This window comes from Nannobrachium achirus (genome assembly GCF_963921795.1).
Source record: "Nannobrachium achirus genome assembly, chromosome: 22".
Classification (NCBI taxonomy): domain Eukaryota; kingdom Metazoa; phylum Chordata; class Actinopteri; order Myctophiformes; family Myctophidae; genus Nannobrachium; species Nannobrachium achirus.
In genome coordinates this window covers 15,392,825-15,415,817 of record NC_137829.1, presented here as the reverse complement: position 1 = coordinate 15,415,817, position 22,993 = coordinate 15,392,825, and the positions used below count along the sequence as shown (strand labels likewise).

Below are 22,993 nucleotides of genomic sequence, written 5' to 3'. Positions count from 1 at the left end.
GTAAATCGTTTTTTAACCTCTACACCAAACCTATTTGCCAACCTATAATAGCCGATCTACAAGCTCTCAACGCCTTGCGGCGTGAGGCGTTGAGAGCTTTTAGATCTGCAGAATAGGGATGTGAGGGTTAAAATTTAAAATTTAAAATAATAATTATCCTATCACAAAGATTTGGCGGACCCACTGTAGTAACTCTGGAGACCCCCCAGGGCTCCCAGACCCCTGCCATAGGCAGTAGCCACTGTCACAATTACTACACAACCTAATTACACCTATTTGAGTTAATCGCGATTATTTTACGTAAATCCTCATAATCTTTTCCATGTTGATAAATGTTCACATAGTTTCAAACATGTAAAAAACTATTGGAAATAGCAGATCTACAAGTTCACAACACAATGCAATACGTTGTGAACTTTTAAATCCACTATTAATGTTTGATTTTAGTATAAAGTTATTAAATAATGTATGTCAGTCAACATTTCTAGTTTACATGTTCCAATGTTCAATGGCAAAAACGCAATTCAATCGGTAATTGCAATTATTTCATTGACAATTAGTCCTCAAGGAAAATCAGTTTTTGTAAAGAAATGGGTGAAGGTTGTTTTTGTGCAAAGCTCCATCATTGGTTTTGTTGTTTTCAGAAAGTAGAGAAAGAAAAGCAGGGGGCAGGGAGTAACTAAGCCTTGCCGGGCACATCAGGCCCATAGGGCAGGAGGCTATCTCCTGTTTCTGTAGCGTGAGGCAGCTTGATGTACAAGTACACCCCCTGGACATGACGCTAGTATCACAGGGACTTCCCCAATCCAATCCTTGATGCTGAGTGAGCGGAGAGGCATTGGGTCCATTTGTAAAGTCTTTGGTATGACCCGGCCGGAGATCGAACCCCGACCTCCCAATCTCAGGGTCGACACTCTAACCGCAAGGCCACAGGGCAGGTAGTGCAAGGAGAAAAATCAAACGATAAAGAATAAAAACATGTCTACATTATACTGTGTACCTACATGCCGTATATACTGTACACATGGCATAAACCAGCACGTGCAGTATGTACATGAGGTTAGACACAAGGTGCATAATGCTGGTTTAATGATTTAATAAATTACAGAAACAACCGCTCTACCAACTCACAGCTTGTAGTTAGTTAGTTATTTGTGCTATTTGTCAGATTGTCATATTGAATACTTTATTAACATGATTATTATGTTATGCTAAAAGGAGTACACAAAAAATCCCCAGTGGCTTCAGTAATACATGTAACAATACAATACATAATGGAATAAAGCTCAGTATAATCATGCAGTATTTCAGAGAAAGGAGAGTTGATTAGAATATTTTATTGGCAGTCTAAAACAAATCACAATAATGTCACTATTTATAAAAACGCCAGTGTGGGTTATACACAAAAAAGCCAAAGCTTGTTTCCATTATAGGGGCGGGGGTCAGAGGATCAATGTGTTCAAGCAGTTAAACCTTTAACTATAAACTAAAATATGACGATTATAGGACTGTCACCAAGATGACATTTTAGTTGAGCTTTGGAATTTGCTTTTTGGGTGTACTGCCTGTTTTAAGGAGTACTGTAATCTTACTCATTGAATGTTTGTCGGTTGCTGATGAAATCAGTGGTAAATCCTGCTTTTCCACTCTTTAACCTCTACACCAAACCTATTTGCCAACCTATAATAGCCGATCTACAAGCTCTCAACGCCTTGCGGCGTGAGGCGTTGAGAGCTTTTAGATCTGCAGAATAGGGATGTGAGGGTTAAAATTTAAAATTTAAAATAATAATTATCCTATCACAAAGATTTGGCGGACCCACTGTAGTAACTCTGGAGACCCCCCAGGGCTCCCAGACCCCTGCCATAGGCAGTAGCCACTGTCACAATTACTACACAACCTAATTACACCTATTTGAGTTAATCGCGATTATTTTACGTAAATCGTCATAATCTTTTCCATGTTGATAAATGTTCACATAGTTTCAAACATGTAAAAAACTATTGGAAATAGCAGATCTACAAGTTCACAACACAATGCAATACGTTGTGAACTTTTAAATCCACTATTAATGTTTGATTTTAGTATAAAGTTATTAAATAATGTATGTCAGTCAACATTTCTAGTTTACATGTTCCAATGTTCAATGGCAAAAACGCAATTCAATCGGTAATTGCAATTATTTCATTGACAATTAGTCCTCAAGGAAAATCAGTTTTTGTAAAGAAATGGGTGAAGGTTGTTTTTGTGCAAAGCTCCATCATTGGTTTTGTTGTTTTCAGAAAGTAGAGAAAGAAAAGCAGGGGGCAGGGAGTAACTAAGCCTTGCCGGGCACATCAGGCCCATAGGGCAGGAGGCTATCTCCTGTTTCTGTAGCGTGAGGCAGCTTGATGTACAAGTACACCCCCTGGACATGACGCTAGTATCACAGGGACTTCCCCAATCCAATCCTTGATGCTGAGTGAGCGGAGAGGCATTGGGTCCATTTGTAAAGTCTTTGGTATGACCCGGCCGGAGATCGAACCCCGACCTCCCAATCTCAGGGTCGACACTCTAACCGCAAGGCCACAGGGCAGGTAGTGCAAGGAGAAAAATCAAACGATAAAGAATAAAAACATGTCTACATTATACTGTGTACCTACATGCCGTATATACTGTACACATGGCATAAACCAGCACGTGCAGTATGTACATGAGGTTAGACACAAGGTGCATAATGCTGGTTTAATGATTTAATAAATTACAGAAACAACCGCTCTACCAACTCACAGCTTGTAGTTAGTTAGTTATTTGTGCTATTTGTCAGATTGTCATATTGAATACTTTATTAACATGATTATTATGTTATGCTAAAAGGAGTACACAAAAAATCCCCAGTGGCTTCAGTAATACATGTAACAATACAATACATAATGGAATAAAGCTCAGTATAATCATGCAGTATTTCAGAGAAAGGAGAGTTGATTAGAATATTTTATTGGCAGTCTAAAACAAATCACAATAATGTCACTATTTATAAAAACGCCAGTGTGGGTTATACACAAAAAAGCCAAAGCTTGTTTCCATTATAGGGGCGGGGGTCAGAGGATCAATGTGTTCAAGCAGTTAAACCTTTAACTATAAACTAAAATATGACGATTATAGGACTGTCACCAAGATGACATTTTAGTTGAGCTTTGGAATTTGCTTTTTGGGTGTACTGCCTGTTTTAAGGAGTACTGTAATCTTACTCATTGAATGTTTGTCGGTTGCTGATGAAATCAGTGGTAAATCCTGCTTTTCCACTCTTTAATCTGCTGCCACAGTGCCTTTTTACAAAGGCTTAAATGCCACAATGTTTTGTTGTGATGCATTGATTGTAATCTCTCTCTCGCCTACGTTCACTTCGTTGTGAAGTGCTCGGCTCCCCTCCTGTGCACTGCATGCAGCGCTTCCTAATCCGCTTCCACCAACCCTTGTACAATTACGCAAATATAAACCAGCGATTCTCAACATTTCTGCATTTCAAGGCCCCCAGTTTGATATAGTCATACTGTATATTGCTGCTGTCAGAGTAGACAAACCTATCTACCTATATAACTTTTTTCCCGTAAAATAATGCCCTATACAGTATTGCTATTTTCGGTTTTTAGTAACATTATGAAAGTGACAGTGTTTGAGTGTGTCTGTGGGTTTTTATAAAATTGAACCAATGGAAAGTATTAACAAGAACTTAAATAATAACTACTTTGGAACCATTATTACATTTTTTCCACACACACTAAACCTGAGTTTCCCGAGTTCCATTTTCTTTTTTTATGCTGGATGGTGCTGTCACCACTTATTTCCGGGGTTCTTTGGACGTCACATGACACGTAACCGGAAAAAGTATTTCCTGGTCTTTAGGAGACAATGGAAAAACACCACTTAGTGCTTGTCTATGGGGCGATGTGGTGCAGAGCGAGGTTGGCGCGAGAAGCTCTATCTTTCAAATGGATGGTCCCGTATGGACCAGGATTATTTTCTGATTCTAGCACACCTGTGGTTGTCTTTTGAGGCAGCGGCACTGAATATTCAGCGATTTTTTTTATATATTTTATTAGGATGAATGTGCAAAACTGTAAAAAACGAAGCGGAAGTGGGGGGAGGAGGCTTCACATCCGCTTTATCGCTTCTCAAACCGGATACTCATCATCAGACTTCCGTCGCCCCAGCCTGTATGACGGGAGCATTTGCAAAGAGTCAACAGTCACTCTGGCCACGCGAGACTAACAAATGGTGATGGTGTTTGTGCAGACAGCTACCTGCAGGACGTCCAGGAGGAGGATGAGGATCCCGCGCGGGGCTCTGGCATCGCCAGGATGCTGGAGCTGTCCCGCTCCAGCCAGGGAGCGCCGGGCCAAGGGGACGCGGAGGCCCTGGAGGACCTCCAGGTAAGGCCTGTGGTTCTCAACCTGTGGGTTTCACCTTTTTAATACCTACCAAAAAAGAAAGACCATTACTGCATCAAAACTACTCGATAAACCATAACTGGTCAAATGTTGTCCAAATTCTGAAAATAGTCAATCTGTTGAGCCTGTAGATCTCCTATCTTCACAATATTGTACTGTATCTGTGGAACCGAGCCAAAACGAAATGTAATGCCTGCTAAATTCCTATAATTCCAAGTACTACTACTTCTAATCTACATGAAATATTTATTTTATTTATATTTTTTTAATCAACTAAATTGATTAGTCTGATTAACCTCTCAAGCCCTATACGTCATTCATTGTTGTGTTGTGCAAACATAACCAATCTACAAGTGTTCTGTGGTGAGCTTTGTAGATTTATTTGTAGTCTATTTTCACTACTTCTCAAAATTGATTGATTGATTTGGAGAAAATGATCGATATAAGACATCCCAGAGTGTCAGCCAAGAGAGGGAGAGAAATGGGCTGGTATCAGAGTCAGGGAGATTAGTGAGCTTGTAGATCTGCCATATTCACTTCGATTGGAATCGATTACTTTTATGATTATCAAGCATATTTCCTAATGGCTTCCATGGCTTCAGGCCCAGAACACCATGCTCCAGGACGAGCTCACTCTGCTGACTAACGTGAAGGCTGAGCTGGAGGCGGAGCTCCAGAGGACCAGGGAGGAGTTCCAGACGGAGAGGGAGGAGCTTGAGTTCAAGATTGACGAACTGCAGATGTGCCGGGAGGGTGACCCCGCCACCGCTGCCTCGGGTCCACCCAACTTTGACCCTGCGGTGAGTCTCGGGCAGGGCTGCAACTATCGATTAAATGATTATTTTATCCATTACTTTTATTAGCTTTTTGGTAAGCTCACAGTGTGCTTGTAGATGGGGTATTTTCTCTGTATTTCATTTTTTTTTTACCATATTCTTTTTTATTTTTGACCTGTTTATATCCTGTGTTTCTTTTTCTTTCTTTTCTTTGATTGATTCAATGCTTTATTAACAGTACCGGTAGTTCATAACCTTTTGTTATGAGCTTGTAGATTGGCTATTTGTTGGCGAATGTTCCGCCCAAGGTTAACACATGGGCTGCTCAGGTTTATAACATTTCTAGCTGTTGCTGCTGCCGCTGTTCACTCACGCTTTATTTTGAAGAGCCTCGGAAGCTTCGTGCGTGTGCACGTGGGTGTCCACTGACGATTGAGGAAGATAATCCCTTTGTTTACAAACGCTCGCAAAACTAAAATCCTCTCTCCCTCTCTCTCTCTCTGCTACGGGGTGACGTATGGACTCGGGTCATTCAGAGAGCAGGCAGCAGCACGTACAGTTAACCCTTCTTGATTCGTCCAGGGACGAGACAACTCCTTTTGGCATGGTGACACCTAGTGGCCTTAACTCGTTACTGAACGAGTTTGGCACCATGGTTGTTAATGTTGGGGATATTTGGATTATCGCGATGATATTGTAAATCGCAATTTCTTTGGTCACAATAATCGTGACATGAAATGTTCATATCGTCCCATTCCTACCTGTTTTTACCAGGACCAACAGAAGAGCAGCGGCCCAGAGGAGCTGCAGAAGGTAGAGGAGGTCTCTCCAGAGCTTCATATGGATGAAATGTATCCCACTATGAACAAACTCTTGACTTAGTGACTTATGCTGCATTCACACTGAGAGAAGCCAAGCTAATGGTTTGCTTGGTAATTCAATGTAACTATGCAAACCAGCTTTAAAAATGTCCAAGCTTTTTTTCCAGCTTGGAAATTTTAAAAGCTGGTTTGCATAGAGATTACATTGAATTACCAAGCAAACCATTAGCTTGGCTTCTCTGTATGTGAATGAGGCATTAGAGCACTGTTTCGTAAACTTTAAAATGTCAAGGTCTCCCCCAACTCTGACAGTGTACATATTGAACCAAATGCACCTGTTGGGGTTCATTTGATTCCATTTGTACACTGTCAGAGTTACAGACTTGTATGGGTCAATTTAGAAGGTATCTATCTATCTTAACGTCATTATAAATTCGTTTTTTATGTGTTTTTCCCCCTCCCCACATCAAGCTCCAGGAGCTGAGAGCTCAGTGCGAGGCCCTGGCCGGCGAAAGGGACTCGGCTCTGGCAGAACATCGACACACCGTGGAGGTCCTGCGAGGCTTGGAGACGGAGCTGGGAGTGACGGCCGGGGAGGACTTGGTCTGTCGGTACAAGGCCGTGAAGGAAGAGGGAGCCTCCGCTCTCCGTGACCTCCGGGAGAAGATCCAGGAGCTCGGTCAAGAGAGGGACGGGCTGGTGGACAGAGTCGGGGAGATTACAGAGGAAAGCACCAACCTGACGGAGAAGATTCAAGCGCTGGAACTGAAGCTGGAAGGTTCACAAGGTCAGTGGTTCTCAACCTGTGGGTCGGGACCCCCAGAGGGGTCCCCAAATTATTTTGGGGGGTCCCCAGATGATTTACTTAACACATGGGCTGCCATTGTTTTTGTAATTCTATGTGCTGTAGAGCGCCGTCATTCACGTACGCTTTATTTTGAAGAGTCCCAACAGTTGCCCCCTGGCACAGCACTTTGTATATTCACTGTCCCATTGACTCCACTAGAAATATTAAAAAAAGGAAAAACATCTGCTTTAATTAGCATGTGAGGGGTCAAATTAGGGGTTCTTCATGATTCTGAATCCATTACAAGCATTTGTTTTGCATAAAAAACATTGCTTGGGTTAACTTGGCAGCCCAAAACTGTGAAAAGTGGGAAAAAAGTGATGACTCATCACTTTTGACTGTTTTGGGGGGCCGATATCTAGCCCAAGGAATGTTTTTCATGCAAAACAAATGCTTGCAATGGATTCAGAATCACGAAGAACCCCTATTTGACCCCTCACATGCTAATTAAAGCAGAATTTTTTTATTTTTTTTAATATTTCTAGTGGAGTCAATGGGACAGTGAATATACAAATGGCCATAACTTTTTTTGCATAACTGTTTCCAGCAGAACAGGCCTCTCATTCTGTGGACCTTAATGACCAAACTAATAGATAAAACAGAAATAAAAAGTACGGCAGAAAATCACAGGTCCCCTCCCATTTTGGTGACTGGGTCCCCGGCTATTAGCCCTATTCACGACCCGCCCACTCAGCATCCCCCGGGTGCTGAAGTCCCGTTTTGAAGGGGAAAATCCTACTATAGCCTATAGAGTGAACACAGAAATCGCAAATTTAATGCAATTTCCGAATAGTAAAGTATAAAATACGGCTATCATGATCAAGAACACAAGATAGTAAACGGCACAAAGCATTATAATTTACTTTACCGTTAGAAATAACGATTTGTTGGCTTTAAGTCCAGTATAGTTTCCCCTTCAAATTGAAGTCAGCACCCGGGGAAAACTGAGAAACGGAAGTAGGTGGGCGGGCCGTGAATAGGGCTAATTATTGGTACTGGGCATTTCTGTGTATATTTAAGTTATTTGACATATCTGCCCTTTGCAAGTTTAGCTTACAAAGCCTAAATACCAAACAGGAATGTAATTTTTATTTAGAATGTAATGTTCAATACCAATAGAAAAAACACTCAATCGCAATTATTTATACGCCAATTGATGATCGCGACAACCCCGCAGGTGAGACCCGAGCCGCGGAGGACCTGAAGCAGAAACTGCAAGCCTCTTTAGAAGAACAGAAGATGCTGGTGGGCGAGCTGAAGACATCCGTGGACGAGCTGACCGGGAGGAACGAGGAGATCCTCTCCCAGCTTCAGATGAAGGAGACTCTGGCTCAGGAGCTGGAAGAGACGGCTGGCACACTGACCACAGAGAGAGACCGAATGCAGTCCCAGCTCCGGCTCAGAGAGGACGAGGTGGACAGGCTCAACCGTCTGCAGCAAGACAAGGAGAGAGAGGTCGACGGCATAAGAGAGGAGTTGGAGAACCAGAGGAAAGAGAGGGAACTCCTGGTCGAGGAGAGGAGAAAGATGGCGGACGACCTGAAGGCGGAAACAGGAGACTGGGAGGAGAGGGTCGACTCTCTGAAGCTGACCATCAAAGAGATGTCTTCGGAGAAGGCCGACCTGGCGCGGAAAGTGGAGGAGGCGTCCGCCGCCCTTTCCCTCGCCCAGGAAGAAAGGCAACGCCTGGACTCCGAGCTGGCGGCGCTGGGGCCTCAGCTGGAGCGGGAGAGCTCGGAGAAGCGTGACCTGGAAGCCAGGCTGGAAACCCTGAGTGAGGAGGCGCGGCAGGCCCAGGCCTCCGTCAGAGCTCTGGAGGAGAGCAGCCAGGCAGAGGAAGCCCTGCGGAGCTCGGCGGACGACGTGCAGGACCTCAGGGCTCGCGTGGAGGAGCTGGAGTCTGAGAGGGACCTGCTGAAGAGCAGCCTGGAAGAGGCTCAGGTAAGACCGCACTTACCGGTATTAGGATCTTAGTGATCTATTACAGTGGTTCTCAATCTTTATAGGCCGCGACCACTAAAAATAATCATATTTGAACTGGGGACCCCCACCCACCCTGACGAGCACTAAGAGTTGGGGCATTACATTTTGTATAAGATGGTTCTATTGTGAAAATAGCAGATCTACATGCTTGTGAGCATGTAGATCGTCTATTTTCCTCTAATGTTTGACAATTTGCCTCTATACACTTAAACATTATGTTGGTTTGTTTACTGTTGAGTGGGAAAACAATGTTGCACATTAAGTTAATCATCTGGGGACCCCCCAAAATAATTTGGGGACTCCCGACCCACAGGTTGAGAACCAGTGATCTATTATATCAATTTCCTTTTTCGATTAATCGGGAAGCGTGTTTATCAACAAATCGATTAACCACTTGTGTATTATTTTATACTTTGTTTCCCAATTTGGCTGGGAGCCAGTCATTGGATTTTTATTCATTTTCATTTTTTCATTTCATTTGAAAGCTGGGGATCATAGCTACAAAATGATATATTGGTTGTGGAGATTGACCCAACAGTTTTGAAGATATGGCTTATAGAATGATGCCATGCTGAAATACTACTTTTGATATATTCAAGTTCTAAATAAATTTCTAACCTGCAAATGACCTGACGATCTCTCACATTAATTAAAAAAAGTCTTATTTACATGCAGAGTTAAGCTCTGGCGTTTAAGTGAAATGTAGCCTGAAATTTATGAAATGCTTTAGTGGCTTTATCACATTTTAGTGAGAAAAAAAAAAAAGGTATTTTCAGTCCCTGTCTAAAGCTGTACTTTCCGAGATGACTGGCTCTCAGTGAGATTGGGACACCTTTGTGCACAACAACATTGAAAAAAAGTTAAAATAGCATATTATGTGGCTAGATAAGCAATTTTCTGAATTTTTTTTTTTTTTTTTTTTTTTTTTGCTTTTCAACATTCCCAAAATTGGCATAGGTTATTAATCAGTTATTTTAAGTTGCTGTTTGTTTTATAATGGATTAAGTTTATTAGTTGGATTAACCGTTGCACCCCTGCGGGCTCAGGGCCGGGGGAGGCTGGACGAGATGCCGGTGGAGCTCCAGGCTCGCTTGGAGGAGCTGCAGAAAGAGAAGAGCCTGCTGGAGGGAGAGCTGGAGGAGGTGGTGGGAGACACGGAGGCTCTGCAGAAGGACCTGGAGGTAGCGAGGCCACTGTTAACTTCTTGCCTGCTGGTCGACTTTCAGAACGACTTCCTCACTAGGAGACTCTCTGCCGATCGATCTGCAATTTTTTAGCAATTTATTGGATATTTTTTGCTGAATAAATGGTCTTGCCTACCTTGTACGATGGTATCGAGTGACCGTGTAAAGTAAGGATTGGTTCGTGACGTCACCGCTAGCTCAGGCCTCCTCTGTGTAAAATCGCCTATGCTAGCCGTTGGTTTCAATACACACTACAATACATAACGCTGCGTCATTACGTCGGATTTTGACCCGGTTTGAAGTGTCTGTGGCGTGGATACATGTCCCTGCCGATGGGCCATCATAATATTTACACCATCAAGCGCGCGCGTGGCGCACACAGTCCCACGCTAATGGTTAGCTCCAGGCCAATGTTAACGGACGCAGTAGGCCAACTATGGCCATGTGATCACTCCATCCTTGAAAAGCATAGATATATGTTGAAAAGCTTATCGTTGGCGTGCTCTAGTGGTATATTAAATCCAACACAGCCTCTAGCCATTCAAAGCCACGTAATGTTGAACTGAAAAATTAATGATATTCCTGGCAGTATTAGCGCACAAAAGAAAATACATAAAACATATATAGTATAAAATTTTACAAATGCTTTACAAATGCTCATGTGATTTTTTTTTATTGCCGTGGAATTTATTGTACGTGTCACTTATTGTGAAAATCAACCCACCTGAAGGACATGAAGACGGCCAATGAGAAGCTCCGAGCGGAGAACCAGGAGCTGCAGGCCAAGGTGTCTCTGGCGGTGCAGGACAAAGAGGAGGAGGAGGAGGAGGAGAGCAAAGAGCAGCAGAGGAGGAAGAGAGAGACGGAGGAGCAGCTGACAGAGAAAGAGGCCCTCATAGTTCAGCTGAGGAGTGAGATGGCTGCCCTGCAGGTACGGACATGATGGTTTATTTACAGGCTGCACACACAGAAAGTAATTGCCATTAATATGGATGTGTTGCCTTTTGTTGTCTTCCTAATTAATTTTCTCTTTCTCCCTCTCTCTCTCTCCCCCTCTCCCCCTCTCCCACCCCCCACATCTGCTGTCCAGGCCGCTCCGTCTGAAGAGAATGTAGCCAGTCAGTTCACAGAGAAAATAGGTATGGGTTTGGAATGAGCCCTAACTTTGTTTTTCCGTTAACGAGGAACAGCAGTTGGAGTAGTTAAGGCTTCATTTATGCTTTGTCAGACAGTATCTTATGAGGCAACATCATATCATGTGAAGTAAGAATTAGCCTCGCCACCAGTGTTGCCAGATTTAGCAAGTGAAATAAGCAACCAGGGTCTATGAGAAGAAGCACCTAGGCCACATGAGCACTTTAAACCTATGTACTGTACATGGGCTGTTTGAAAATAGCTGATCTACAACCTCGCCACGCGTTGCCGACGTGTTGTGAGCTTGAAGATCTGCAAATTTTGAATAAATCTTGAAAAAGAAAAGTGAAAACTGTGGAACATCTTTGAAACATTTTAACAATCCAAATCTGGTATGGGGTACCCTGGCAAAAAATATTTTCAGAAGGGGGTTTGTGGACAAACAAGCATACATGTTACTTTGGGGGTCCTTGTTATGAAAATGTTAGGGTTTAATCATTAAAAAGCAACTACACTTTTGACCCCAAAAATGTTATAACATTTATATATGTATTTGCCTATGATGAGATACCCAAAATAGGGATGCCAGGTTGAAAGTCATTAATCTGTTAACAAGGATTGAAGCTAATTCTAATCTAGCTAAATTATCTTTTAGGTTATCGCTTTATGGATAGAATTTGATGATGCTCTTTTACAACCAAACCCTTTTTTGTTTTCTTCTTCCAGCTCTCCTTGAGAAGGAGCTCAAAGGGAAAGATGAAAGGATGAACAAGATCAGAGCAGTGGCCGTCAAAGCCAAGAAAGAGCTGGACGCCAATAAGAAAGAGGTAAACAAACCAGTCCACCATGTGGTAGACACGAGGGCAGTGGAATAGCAAGTAATTTATTTACTTAAAGGAGTAAAATGACTTATTTTGATTACTCATGCCATGGAGACTTGAGTTCAATAATATTTTTATTTTTTTGTTGCATTCCTAAGACAAAGGATTTATAATAGTAAATTTACCCCATTGATTCCGGATGGGGACCCAAATGCATTTGGGTCCCCATCCAGAATCAATGGGGGTAAATGTATTGTAATCAAATGATTGTCTTAGGAATGCTAAATATACCAAAAAATTTAGGAAAACCTATCTACTCCACCAAAACTGAAACTGCTTTTTCCTCCTCACAGGGGATAAGGCGTCCAAATATGGACCAAACACTCTATAGTAACTAGTACTATCAGAACAACACACCCATTTTTGTTGTTATTTGAATTAAATGAAATCACTAACCCTGCCTTTAAGTAAAAGTAGCAATACCACAATGTAGAAATAAGTAAACGTCCTGTGTTCAAGTCCTCCTGTGCCAAAGGTATTGGCATCAAACTATAAATACCAAAGGTAAAAAAAAGTACTTATAATGTCACATATTTCATCTAAATGCTTTTTATTTTATTTTATGGAACACGTTGTGAAGTTGACGGTTTGCCATTTTTGAATGGGTCTAAAATAGGGCTTTTGTGGTTAACCGTGGTTGTTTTCTTGGGTCTGATTGGCTGTCTTCTCCAGGTGGCATCCCTGAAGGAGGAAGTAGAATTGTTGAAGGTGGAGAGGGAGAGAGTGAGCAGCTCCATGAAAGACATCATCCACGGAGCTGAGGGCTACAAGGTATGAGGAATGTCACTTCACAACTCTGGAACACTAGACACCGTTAACACTTCCTGTGGGGCGGCATAGCTCAGGGGTAGAGAAACCGTTATTAGAGCACGAAGGGTTCCCGAAGGGTTCCCAGTTCGAATCCGGGCTCCCCCTGAGTTAATGTCGAAGAGTCCTTGGGCAAGACTCTGAACCCCTAATTGCTCCCGGTGAGTAGGTTGGTGCCTTGCATGGTTTCCTCCGCCACCGGTGTATGAATGTGTGCGTGAATGGGTGAATGTAATGCACAATCTATGTAAAGTGCTTTAGATAAAAGCGCTATATAAATGCACCATTTACTACTTCAGATGCCATTCACTTGCGCTATACTTTGAAGAGCCCCGGAAGCCACGATTGTGTCCAAGTTGTGGAAATTCACGGTCTTATAATGGCGATCAGTATGTTTATTTTCACACGGAAATGAAAAATCCTAACCGGCCCAGTGTCGCCGTAAAAATAAAATAAGATAAAAACGGTTCTCGGCGATTGAAGCGTTTTTGGAAGTCGATTCCGAGATAAATCCGTTTCTTTGCTCTTGTTCCAGATATGTAGTGCATAAAAATGAAATGCTGCTTCTCCATGTTTATTTTTTACAGCGGACCTTTCCCAGTTGACCTGAGAGATCTGGATGGTTTATAATATCGCACAAGAAGATCAGAAATGCATATTGGCCCTAAACCATTCTAAAGTTTTTAGACCAACAATATTTTGACACACAGGGAGCCAGTGTAAGGATTTAAGAACCCTGGTTGAGCAGCAGCGTTCTGAATCAACTGCAGTTGTCTGATTGTTTTCTTTTTTTAGGGATACCTGTAAAAGTACCCATTTATTAGCTTCAATTTCATAGTGATCCAGTTCATGTCGCTTCCAATTTTACTTGTTTATCCTGTATCCTGTATGAGTTCTCTCTCTCCTGATTGGATAAGATTGGTATCCCAACCTTGAAAATGCATTTACTAAACACTCTTTAGGAATGATTACTATCAGAATATAGAGCTATTTGTATTTATTAACACTTGTTTTAACAAAGAAAATATCACTTGCCGCACCTTTTAAGCTGAGCTCATTTTGAAAGCCACTGCATTGTGTGCATTGTTAATGTGCATTGCACCCGGTGGTCTCTGTAAATTACCCTGAGGTCTCTTTATTCTTTATGAGCGTGACTAATGAGACTTGTGTTCCAAACTGCCATGGAACACTGTCCAATGGCTGTAATCCATAATGTTTCTCTGCATTAAGCTTCCCATTGTCTGTGTGTGTGTGTGTGTGTGTGTGTGTGTGTGTGTGTGTGTGTGTGTGTGTGCGCGTGTGCGTGTGTTCGTGTGTGTGTAGAACCTGCAGATGGATCACGACAGACAGACAGAGCAGTTGGATAAGCAGAGAGAGATGGCGGAGGCGGCCGAGAGACAGATCGCTGAGCTGACCAAACGACTCAGCACCGCAGTCACACAGGTAACACAGTAAACACACACACACGCACACACATTGTATTACAATGGTCATTTGGTGAATGCCATTTGTATCTTTTTGTGCACCATTTTTAACCCCCCCAACCCTATTGGCAAAAATAGCCGTGCAACTCATTAGGAGCTTAGAGCAGTATCTTGAATTGTAAGAAACATCATAATTCATACTGTTGTGCAATGATGTTTTCAGATAAAACTTGAACTTGTAGATGTGGCTATTTTCGGACCGGCCTGTAACTAAGTGTCTAATCCTATAAACCCAACCTAATTGTAAACATACTGTGACATCTTTTTAAAAAGAAGAAGAATATTGTCCTCACAATCAAAATTTCTATTCCTCCAGTTCAGTACTACTATACTTGCAGGGACATTTGGCCCTCACAAGTATAGTAATACAGTACAAGTACACGCACGCACACACGCACGCACGCACGCACGCACGCACACACACACACACACACACACACACACACACACACACACGTGCATACAGACTGTTTTTCTTTTTCCTCAAGTAAATTTCAACACGGCCACCGTTTGCTGCAGTACATCTCTCCCAATACATTTCACCTAACTCAGCCGCCCGCCTGCCTGCCTGCCGTCTGATTTATGTCCAATCATTTAGCACCAGACACTTTACCACACCGTCTTGACAGCCCAGTACCCACAAACAGGCCATCGGCTGGGACACGCTCAACCCCTTTATTCGCACAGGGAAATAAAGGATGCCAACTGGAACCGAAGGTGTCTCTTCATGCTGCTTGCACACTGGGACTGGTACAAAGTGACGCAGTGTGTCTTTCACTGCCTCGTTGTTGAAGTGTTGATCAACACACTTGTTGATGTCAAGCGTGCTTCAGACGAGCGAGAAAAAATATTAAGGAAAATATAAAGCCTGGGGTTAAAAAGAACAGGAACTGGCTTAACATAGTTTCCTTCCATTACAAGAAATAATTTTGTGAAGAGAGAAGGGGAGTGGAAATGGCTGAACAACACTTTGTGGTTTTGTAGCTTTGCAGCTGCAGTTGAAGCCCGCGCAGCTTGGATTGTAGCTTTTACAGCAGCTACAAACCCCCGGGCGTTGCTTTGTATGTTCATACAACTGGCTTCCATTGAACATGAATGGTAGATAGATAGGCCTGTCACAAATTAATTATTACATAATCGTCTAATCGCAATTATTTGACGTAATCACAATTATTCTGGCATAATCGTTTCCATGTTGAAAAAATGTCATAATTACATTCTCAAACATTTTCTAAAATTGTGGAAATAGCCGATCTACAAGCTCACAACGCGTCGCGATGCAACACGTTGTGAGCTTGTTCTTTTTAGCTGGTCAGCAGGACCAGCTCTTTAAACAGATTACATTGTCCTGAGACATTCAGGGGACCTATTTGCCCATTGGCTGTCCATGTCACATGGTCACCGAGCTCATGATCCATTGGCCAGGCCCTCCAGACCTATACTGCTGTAATGAAATATTTTGTCCAGCAGGGAGCACCATTCCTTCACACTGAGGCGGTGCCTGTGGCCAGCCTGCTTGTGATAAATGAAACAGAAGAAAAGAGAGGTCTATACTTGAGTAAAAGTACAAAAGTATTGGCATCAAAGTACAAAATGTTTGTATGATTGCTTGTAGATCGGCTATCATTCTTTGATTTTCACAAGTCATTGTTGACATCATCATCCATTTAAGCTTTATAATTAGCTTCATACTAACATTAACATTATTTTTCTTCTTTCAATTCTAAACGTAGAGATTAGGTTATGAAAGGAAGGTGATTAGGTGATGAAAACTAGCAAAACTATAGCAGCCATTCACTTTAATCAACGCGATGCATCCAATGTAATTGTGATGAGGATGTCAAACAAACGTTAATCACGTCGTATTTAATTATACTTCATCTGTTACAGATGATTGTCCAAATAAACCGTACGTTATTTAAACTGTGAGCCATTTATAGACAATATGCAGTGTTGCCCTGGGCATCGTTGTAGGCTGTAGTAGGTGATGTGTCACACCATCTGCATACCATCTGCATTAACATATGAACTGAACGAGTATGCAAGTTGTTAATGATTTAACTCTATGACCATGATATGGGCTTTGGTGTGAAGTCATGAAAATATCGTACCCTACACAATTTACAAAAGCAACACAAAGTACATTCATTGATGAGCTGCTTCTTCCTGTCATCTGATCAGTGTCCACACAGTAGATTAATTCGAGTTGCATTTTAATATCAAATGAAACAGAGCAAAAACGATGTAATGAATGAACCAATGCGAGTCTTTGAGAATTACAGTTAGTATCTTCACAAATAATGAGCACATTTCTAGAGACACGGTAACACATTCATTGTACTAAATGACAAGAAAGCATATATTTAGAACGATGTGTAGCAGTGAAATACCACAAGATTTTGGAAAATGCCTACAATCAATACACTTATTTGAACACCTTGGTTACATTAAGTTCTGCATAATGCGTACTTTCTGCTTTTGGTACCTTTTAATACAAATACTTTTTATACTTGTACTCAAGTATCCTACATTTTGAATACAAGACTTCCACTGACATTGCAGTATTGCATGATACTTAAGTAAAGAATGCGAGTACTTTTCCCACTACTGCCTAATAAGCATGCTAGTTTTAGTACAATCAGACATCACAGATAGATGTATAGAGTAATAGGCTCTAAGGCAACTTCAAACTTGCTACAGGCGTCTTTTGTCATGTTAAAAAGATGAAAACATGACTGCCGCATGCTAACACGCTAGCTTACTGCAGTTAGCCAAGCAATTGTACACTATCATAACATCCCATATTGATTGAATTAGTCCACTGTTTTGCAACACACCATTACATCCGAGGCTATAAAAACGTCTGGCATCATTGAGCGTTAAGGTGTGTAGTCTTTCTATAGGCAGAGTAATTTGTCATTGTCAGACAACATTAAAAGAACCAAGACGGTGTGTGATGGTCGAGTTCCATCGGAGGTCCGTTCGGCCCGTCATGTCGCAGCAGGACGATTATAACCACTTTCCAATGCTGATGTGCTTGTACCCACGGAAGACGGAGATGGGCGGGCGGTCATATAACAGCAGGACTCCTCACGGTGGTTGTGGCGGACGCGCATCTTCTGTGGCGTTCATGTTTTAGTTAAATGTGATGAAGCAATGTTAATGTAGGACCCCTTACATAAGGGGAAAATGTAAATAATATAAGGAATAGACAGGACATTCACAGGCGTCTACTGCAGATTACATCCCACAATAGTCAGTCAGTTATATGTTCACTTTGTCACGTTCATTCAAAGCATTATGGGAACATTGAGCAGTCATCATCATCGTCATCTCAATATACTTTTCCAAATACAAATGTGTTTAAAAGCATTACGTTAGCGAAAAACATCCGAAAACACCATACATGGCTGGCTTTTGTTGTTGTGAGGGCTGACCGGGGCTGACTATGCGGCCAAATGAGAAACTACGTCAACTGTATAATCACTCAGTCCTAACGTCTTTTGCATTTTATACCGAGGCTATGTATAGCTAGATGTTTGGTAACATACAGATGTTAACAAGTTGTGATGACAAAGAACCAATACGAAATCATTATGAAACAGACTATTATACGAGACAATGCACAGTGAAAAAAGGGCAAACATGACCACAGATACAATACATTTACGACTCAGCTTTCCAAATGAAGTCCAATTGCCGGAGGAGAAAGATTAATTTTAACCGTGTATCTGCTTTTTTTGTTGTTGTGGCAAACGGTTTAGCCATGTATGGGTGCTAGGTGCTAGCAAAGAACAAACCAACTAAAGCGATCGCCTGGTCTTCCTGGTTGCTGCTTCTTCTTTTCTTTGGGGTTTATTGGTGGTTGGTGTAACCTTAAAGGGGCATTACCGCCACCAACTGGACTGAACAGTACGCCAGCCAGTTAATGTCCAATTTTCTTAATATTAGGGTTGTTTTGTAGGTTTTAAAACATTGAGTTCATTTATTACACTTTTGAAGCAGCCAGAATAAGCTTTCTATACTTAAAGTACCAAAAGTAAAAGTACAGATGCGACACAAAAGTAAAAGTACAGATGCGACACGTTGTGAGCTTAGTATGCACTAGTAGGTTAGCATACATTTAGGGCTTGCAGATTTGTCTCTGGTAATATCTGTATGCCCATGATAAAAATGGACATGCTGGCATAAGTTATGGAAGTATAGATTGTGTAGTTAAGTGCCTGAGTGTCGTAAATAGTAGCCATCATGGACGTTTTCATTGCAAGATCCAGCTATTAGACCAAGCCCAATCGGGCCATCTGTTGCTTGCTTACATGCATAGCTTGTCAAATGCTAACAACAATGCACTTGTGTGATTTCTAATTGCACTTCTGGGACAGTCTAATTCATGCTTTGTATCAAAACGTCGCTTTGTGCCGAAAATAGCAGACCTACAAGCTCAGAGCATGTCGCAGATTCTAGACAGCAAAGTTCGAAAATCATTTACAGTAGCAGAATGTTAAATAATGCACAGCACGTTTTCTAAAAGTGTAGTCCAGACTATACTCTAATGACAATGAAACATGACAGTATGTTTGTAGAAATAAAGAGTAATGCATGAGTTTGAGAAGTTGTGTTTTATTATTATTACAATGTTGAGTCGACAACGCAGCCCATCGATCTGCCAAGTGGACGTGAGGTGGGGAAAGAAGAAACATGCACAGACGTTGGATAAAGTGCTACTATACATATGTATATAGACATATATTTGGCTAAAAGTTGCAATAGTACAGAACACTATGACAGCAGAGAAAACAAACATGAATCACCTTGGCGAAATGACAAGCACAAAACTATTGCGGTCGTAATGAAATGGTTTCTCTGGCTGGAGCGGCTCCGTCTATTTCCTGGTGGCTGAAATAAACGTCCATATAACATTTGCATTCGGTAGTTTACTGGTCCGAGTAGCTGCTGCATGTCAAGTTACTCTTATCAGGCTCGTACAACGACGTAATCCGAAGTCTTGTATTTATTAAACAAATGAGCAGCAACAACACAGCAGTGTGAAGCAACAGGCTAGTCAATACTGCGGTAGAGCACAACCTCCCAGGTCCATCTCCCGCGTCCTGTGTACGTCGTCACATCCGGTTACTACAAAATAAAGGCACTCCTTACATCTCCCTTTCTTTGAGAACAGAGGGTGGACCACATAAATGCAACAAGTTAACTTTAGGGTTTAAACCATATGGCTAACAATCATCAAAGAAAAGGAAACTTTTGTGTCACAAGACAAGATTTTGGAAAATAGCGTACAATCAATACACTTATTTGAACACCTTGGTTGCATTCTGCATAATGCGTACTTTCTGCTTTTGGTACATTTCAATACAAATACTTTTTATACTTGTACTCAAGTAAATTTTGAATACAAGTCTTCCACTTGTATGATACTTAAGTAAAGAATGCGAGTACTTTTCCCACTACTGCCTAATAAGCATGCTAGTTTTAGTAAAATCAGACATCACAGATAGATTTATAGAGTAATAGGCTATATGGCAACTGCAAACTTAGCAGGAGTCCTCCAGGCTATGGGGGAAAGTAGCTGTTGGAAAAAGTACTCAAATGTTTTACACTTGTTTTTTTAAAAGTATCTTAAAAGTATCAATACTGCACTGTAGATGTACTCAGTTATAAGTAAAAGTCACACACACACACACACACACACACACACACACACACACACACACACACACACACACACACACATACACATACACGGGGGGGGGGAGTGACAAAATTCATAGATCTAGAACACAGACTTCATAGATATAGAACACAGAATATGTACAGTACAGTACAGTGAGGTACAGTATACAGTACAGTAAAGTACAGTAAGGTAATACGCAGTTATTACTGTTGTTTGAGCACGCCCGAGTTTTTTCAAAACTTTTTTTTTTTCCAAAAAACATTTTTTTCCAAAACTTTTTTTTTTCAAAAAACATTTTCTTTTTTTTCAAAAAACATATTTTTTTTCATCTGACCAGCTTATATATTGACTGTGTCAATTCTTGTTTAAGTAGGGGAATTTCTTTGTATATTTTGGTTGTGTGTCATATCTGCCATGTGCAACAGAAATGTAATTAACACAAAAACACAATTAAATCGTTAATCGCAATTAATTGAGTGACAATTAAATGTAAAATGTCATAATCGTGACAGCCCTAATGATAGACTGTAGCTTTGATCTTCATGCCGTTGGCTTCTGTTGAATGAATGGTAGCGAATGTAGAACCAGAGTGAAGTCTATGAAGAACCCTTGCCAGAGGTCTATTACTTGGTCTGCTTCTCAAAGTGGAGTAGGGATCCTCAGGGTTCCTTGACGGGAGGGTGTTTCTTGCAGGTCTTTCAGTCCGAGTGTATCAAAAAAGCACCTCGGTTAAGCACCGTTGGACCGACCAGTTTAGAACGGGTACACATTATAGTGTATTATTATTTTATGCTTTAACTATTGAAAAATAGCAGATATACAAGCTCACTGCGAGCTTGTGGATCTGCTATTCCAAATGGACTCTTAACAGGCCTGTAACTCTGAGAGTCTTCAAATGGTGCGTGAAAACTCTCAAGAGTTATTGTGGTCTTTGAAATTATAACGTTTTATAACCATTGGTTTAGAACCATATGAGGAACATGAAGAATCATTCACTAAATAACATTTTCTTTTGTACAGTAGGTGAACCATACAGCCTTTTTAAAGAACCATTATCTCTCTGTGTGTAGTGTGTACCTCTCTCTCTCTCTCTCCGTGGGTCCCAGCACCCTGGGAGCAGCAGGCAGGTAAATGGAGCAGCGCTAGGATTCCTTCCATCTGCTGCCTGCTGCCATTATGCTCTTTCCTCAAGAGGGAGAGCTTTCTGCTTGTGTGAGCACATAGACCTCTGGGGAGAACGGAAGAAGAAGGAGAAGTACTCTTCCTTGCAGTGTTTTCATTGTGTTTGTTTTACTTAAGTAAAAGTAGCAAAGCGCCCACTGGCCTACTGGTCCATGCGCATACCACTTAGGCATTGCCACATAGGCATGGATGCCTGGCGGCGTCGCCGGTTCAATTCCCGATCCGGACGACCTTTGCCGCGTGTCACTCCCCATCTCTCCCCCCATTTCCTGTCAGTCTACTGTCCTATCAATAAAGGTTGAAAAAAAACTTAAAAAATAAAAAATAAAAAAAGTAGCAAATAGCACAATATAGAAGTTAAAGTCCTGCATTCAGTATTTTACTTGAGTAACCAAAAGTTTTATATCAAAATATACTTAAAGATCCAATATTAAAAGCACTATTTCAGAAATTAGAAAATGGCAGATCTACAAGCTCACAGTGTGTCGCATCGTGACTCGTTTTGAGCTTGTAGATCAGCTACAAGATTTTCGAAAAAATGATTTACAAAATGGTGCTTAATTGGTTAATGTATGTTTTTTTTTTTTTTTTTTATGATAACCCAAATCTACAAAATAACATGTAACTAAACTTTTGAAATAATTGGAGTGGAGTAGAATTTACTTTGAGGTGCAGTGGAATAGAAGTATACTTTACAAAAGTCCAGTACTTGAGTAAATGTACTTATTTACTTGCCACCTCTGAGCTCCAGTGGCGACCTGTGTGTTTCTTTCTGTTTATTGTATGGTGTGTTTAGGTGATGGACGGATGATGGGAGCTTGTTGTTTTGCTGGCAGACAGACGGGCGTCCGCAGAGTGTCTGGTTGTCAGATTTGCTTGAATGAGTTTGGATGTGTCGCGTGGGTGCATCCGTGTGCCACATCAGCCGCTGTACTGTATTTGCATACGTGTGTGTGTGTGTGCATGCGCATGTGTGTGAAACATACAGCTTTGTTTTTGAGCTATAGACGTCACGGTAGACACATGATGAAGACGTGCAAGGTCAGAGTTTAGGCTGGCTAGCTAGCAGCAAAATCAATTGAAGAGAGCATTGTTTTCATCAGTACACCAGCTCATACTGGTGTGCAGGTATATACTGGTCTTGTACATTTTTAAGTATAAATTAATGACATCGATCAGGGCCAGGGGTGTCCAAAGTGTGGCCCGGGGGCCAAATGTGGCCAGATGACAATTTCTATACAGCGCGCGGCTTCACTCCTAAGTTGTACTATATAGCCCGCCAGCACCGTCAAACAAGAATATTTGATTGCGACCACAGGTCGCAAGTTTACTACTGTATGAAAACCGGCACATCTTGTCCGCGTATCTTGTCTGAAGGTCACGCCTGACACTGTGGTTGACGCCTGACATCGATAGGTACTTTAACATGTACATTTGCACCTCTTGTTACCTCATTAACTGCCAGAGTTAAAACATCGTCTGCTCTGCCCCTGCCAGGATTCAGAGAGTTTTCACTCACCTTTATTCTTCACAACAATCCACCCACCGATCGCTTTAAAACACGTAGTAGAGTGTCTGTGAATCGGAGAAAAACTTGTGCGTATGCATATGCATTCAGTAAACATTTTACCCACAACACCATTTCGAAGCAAGCACCATCACTGTGCGTTAGGCTTGGCACCTTCACCACTCTACGCCCTAGAACAGTTCTGAACACGGTTAATAATAACTGTAAATTGCATTTCCACAGTTTGGCTCTGTTCAGCTGGGCACGG

At 41.6% G+C, this 22,993-nt stretch overlaps 1 protein-coding gene across 1 annotated transcript in view; it reads left to right on the top strand.

Moving 5' to 3' along the window:
- gcc2 (GRIP and coiled-coil domain containing 2) overlaps positions 1-22,993 on the top strand; it is a 53,625-nt gene that overhangs the window by 5,685 nt on the left and 24,947 nt on the right. Inside the window, exons 8-17 of the mRNA XM_080752708.1 lie at positions 4,276-4,412; positions 5,033-5,230; positions 6,499-6,814; positions 8,052-8,815; positions 9,904-10,038; positions 10,772-10,972; positions 11,132-11,180; positions 11,902-12,002; positions 12,729-12,827; positions 14,187-14,306. Coding sequence (XP_080608834.1) covers positions 4,276-4,412; positions 5,033-5,230; positions 6,499-6,814; positions 8,052-8,815; positions 9,904-10,038; positions 10,772-10,972; positions 11,132-11,180; positions 11,902-12,002; positions 12,729-12,827; positions 14,187-14,306 — 2,120 coding nt within the window. The remainder of the gene's footprint in view (positions 1-4,275; positions 4,413-5,032; positions 5,231-6,498; positions 6,815-8,051; positions 8,816-9,903; positions 10,039-10,771; positions 10,973-11,131; positions 11,181-11,901; positions 12,003-12,728; positions 12,828-14,186; positions 14,307-22,993) is intronic.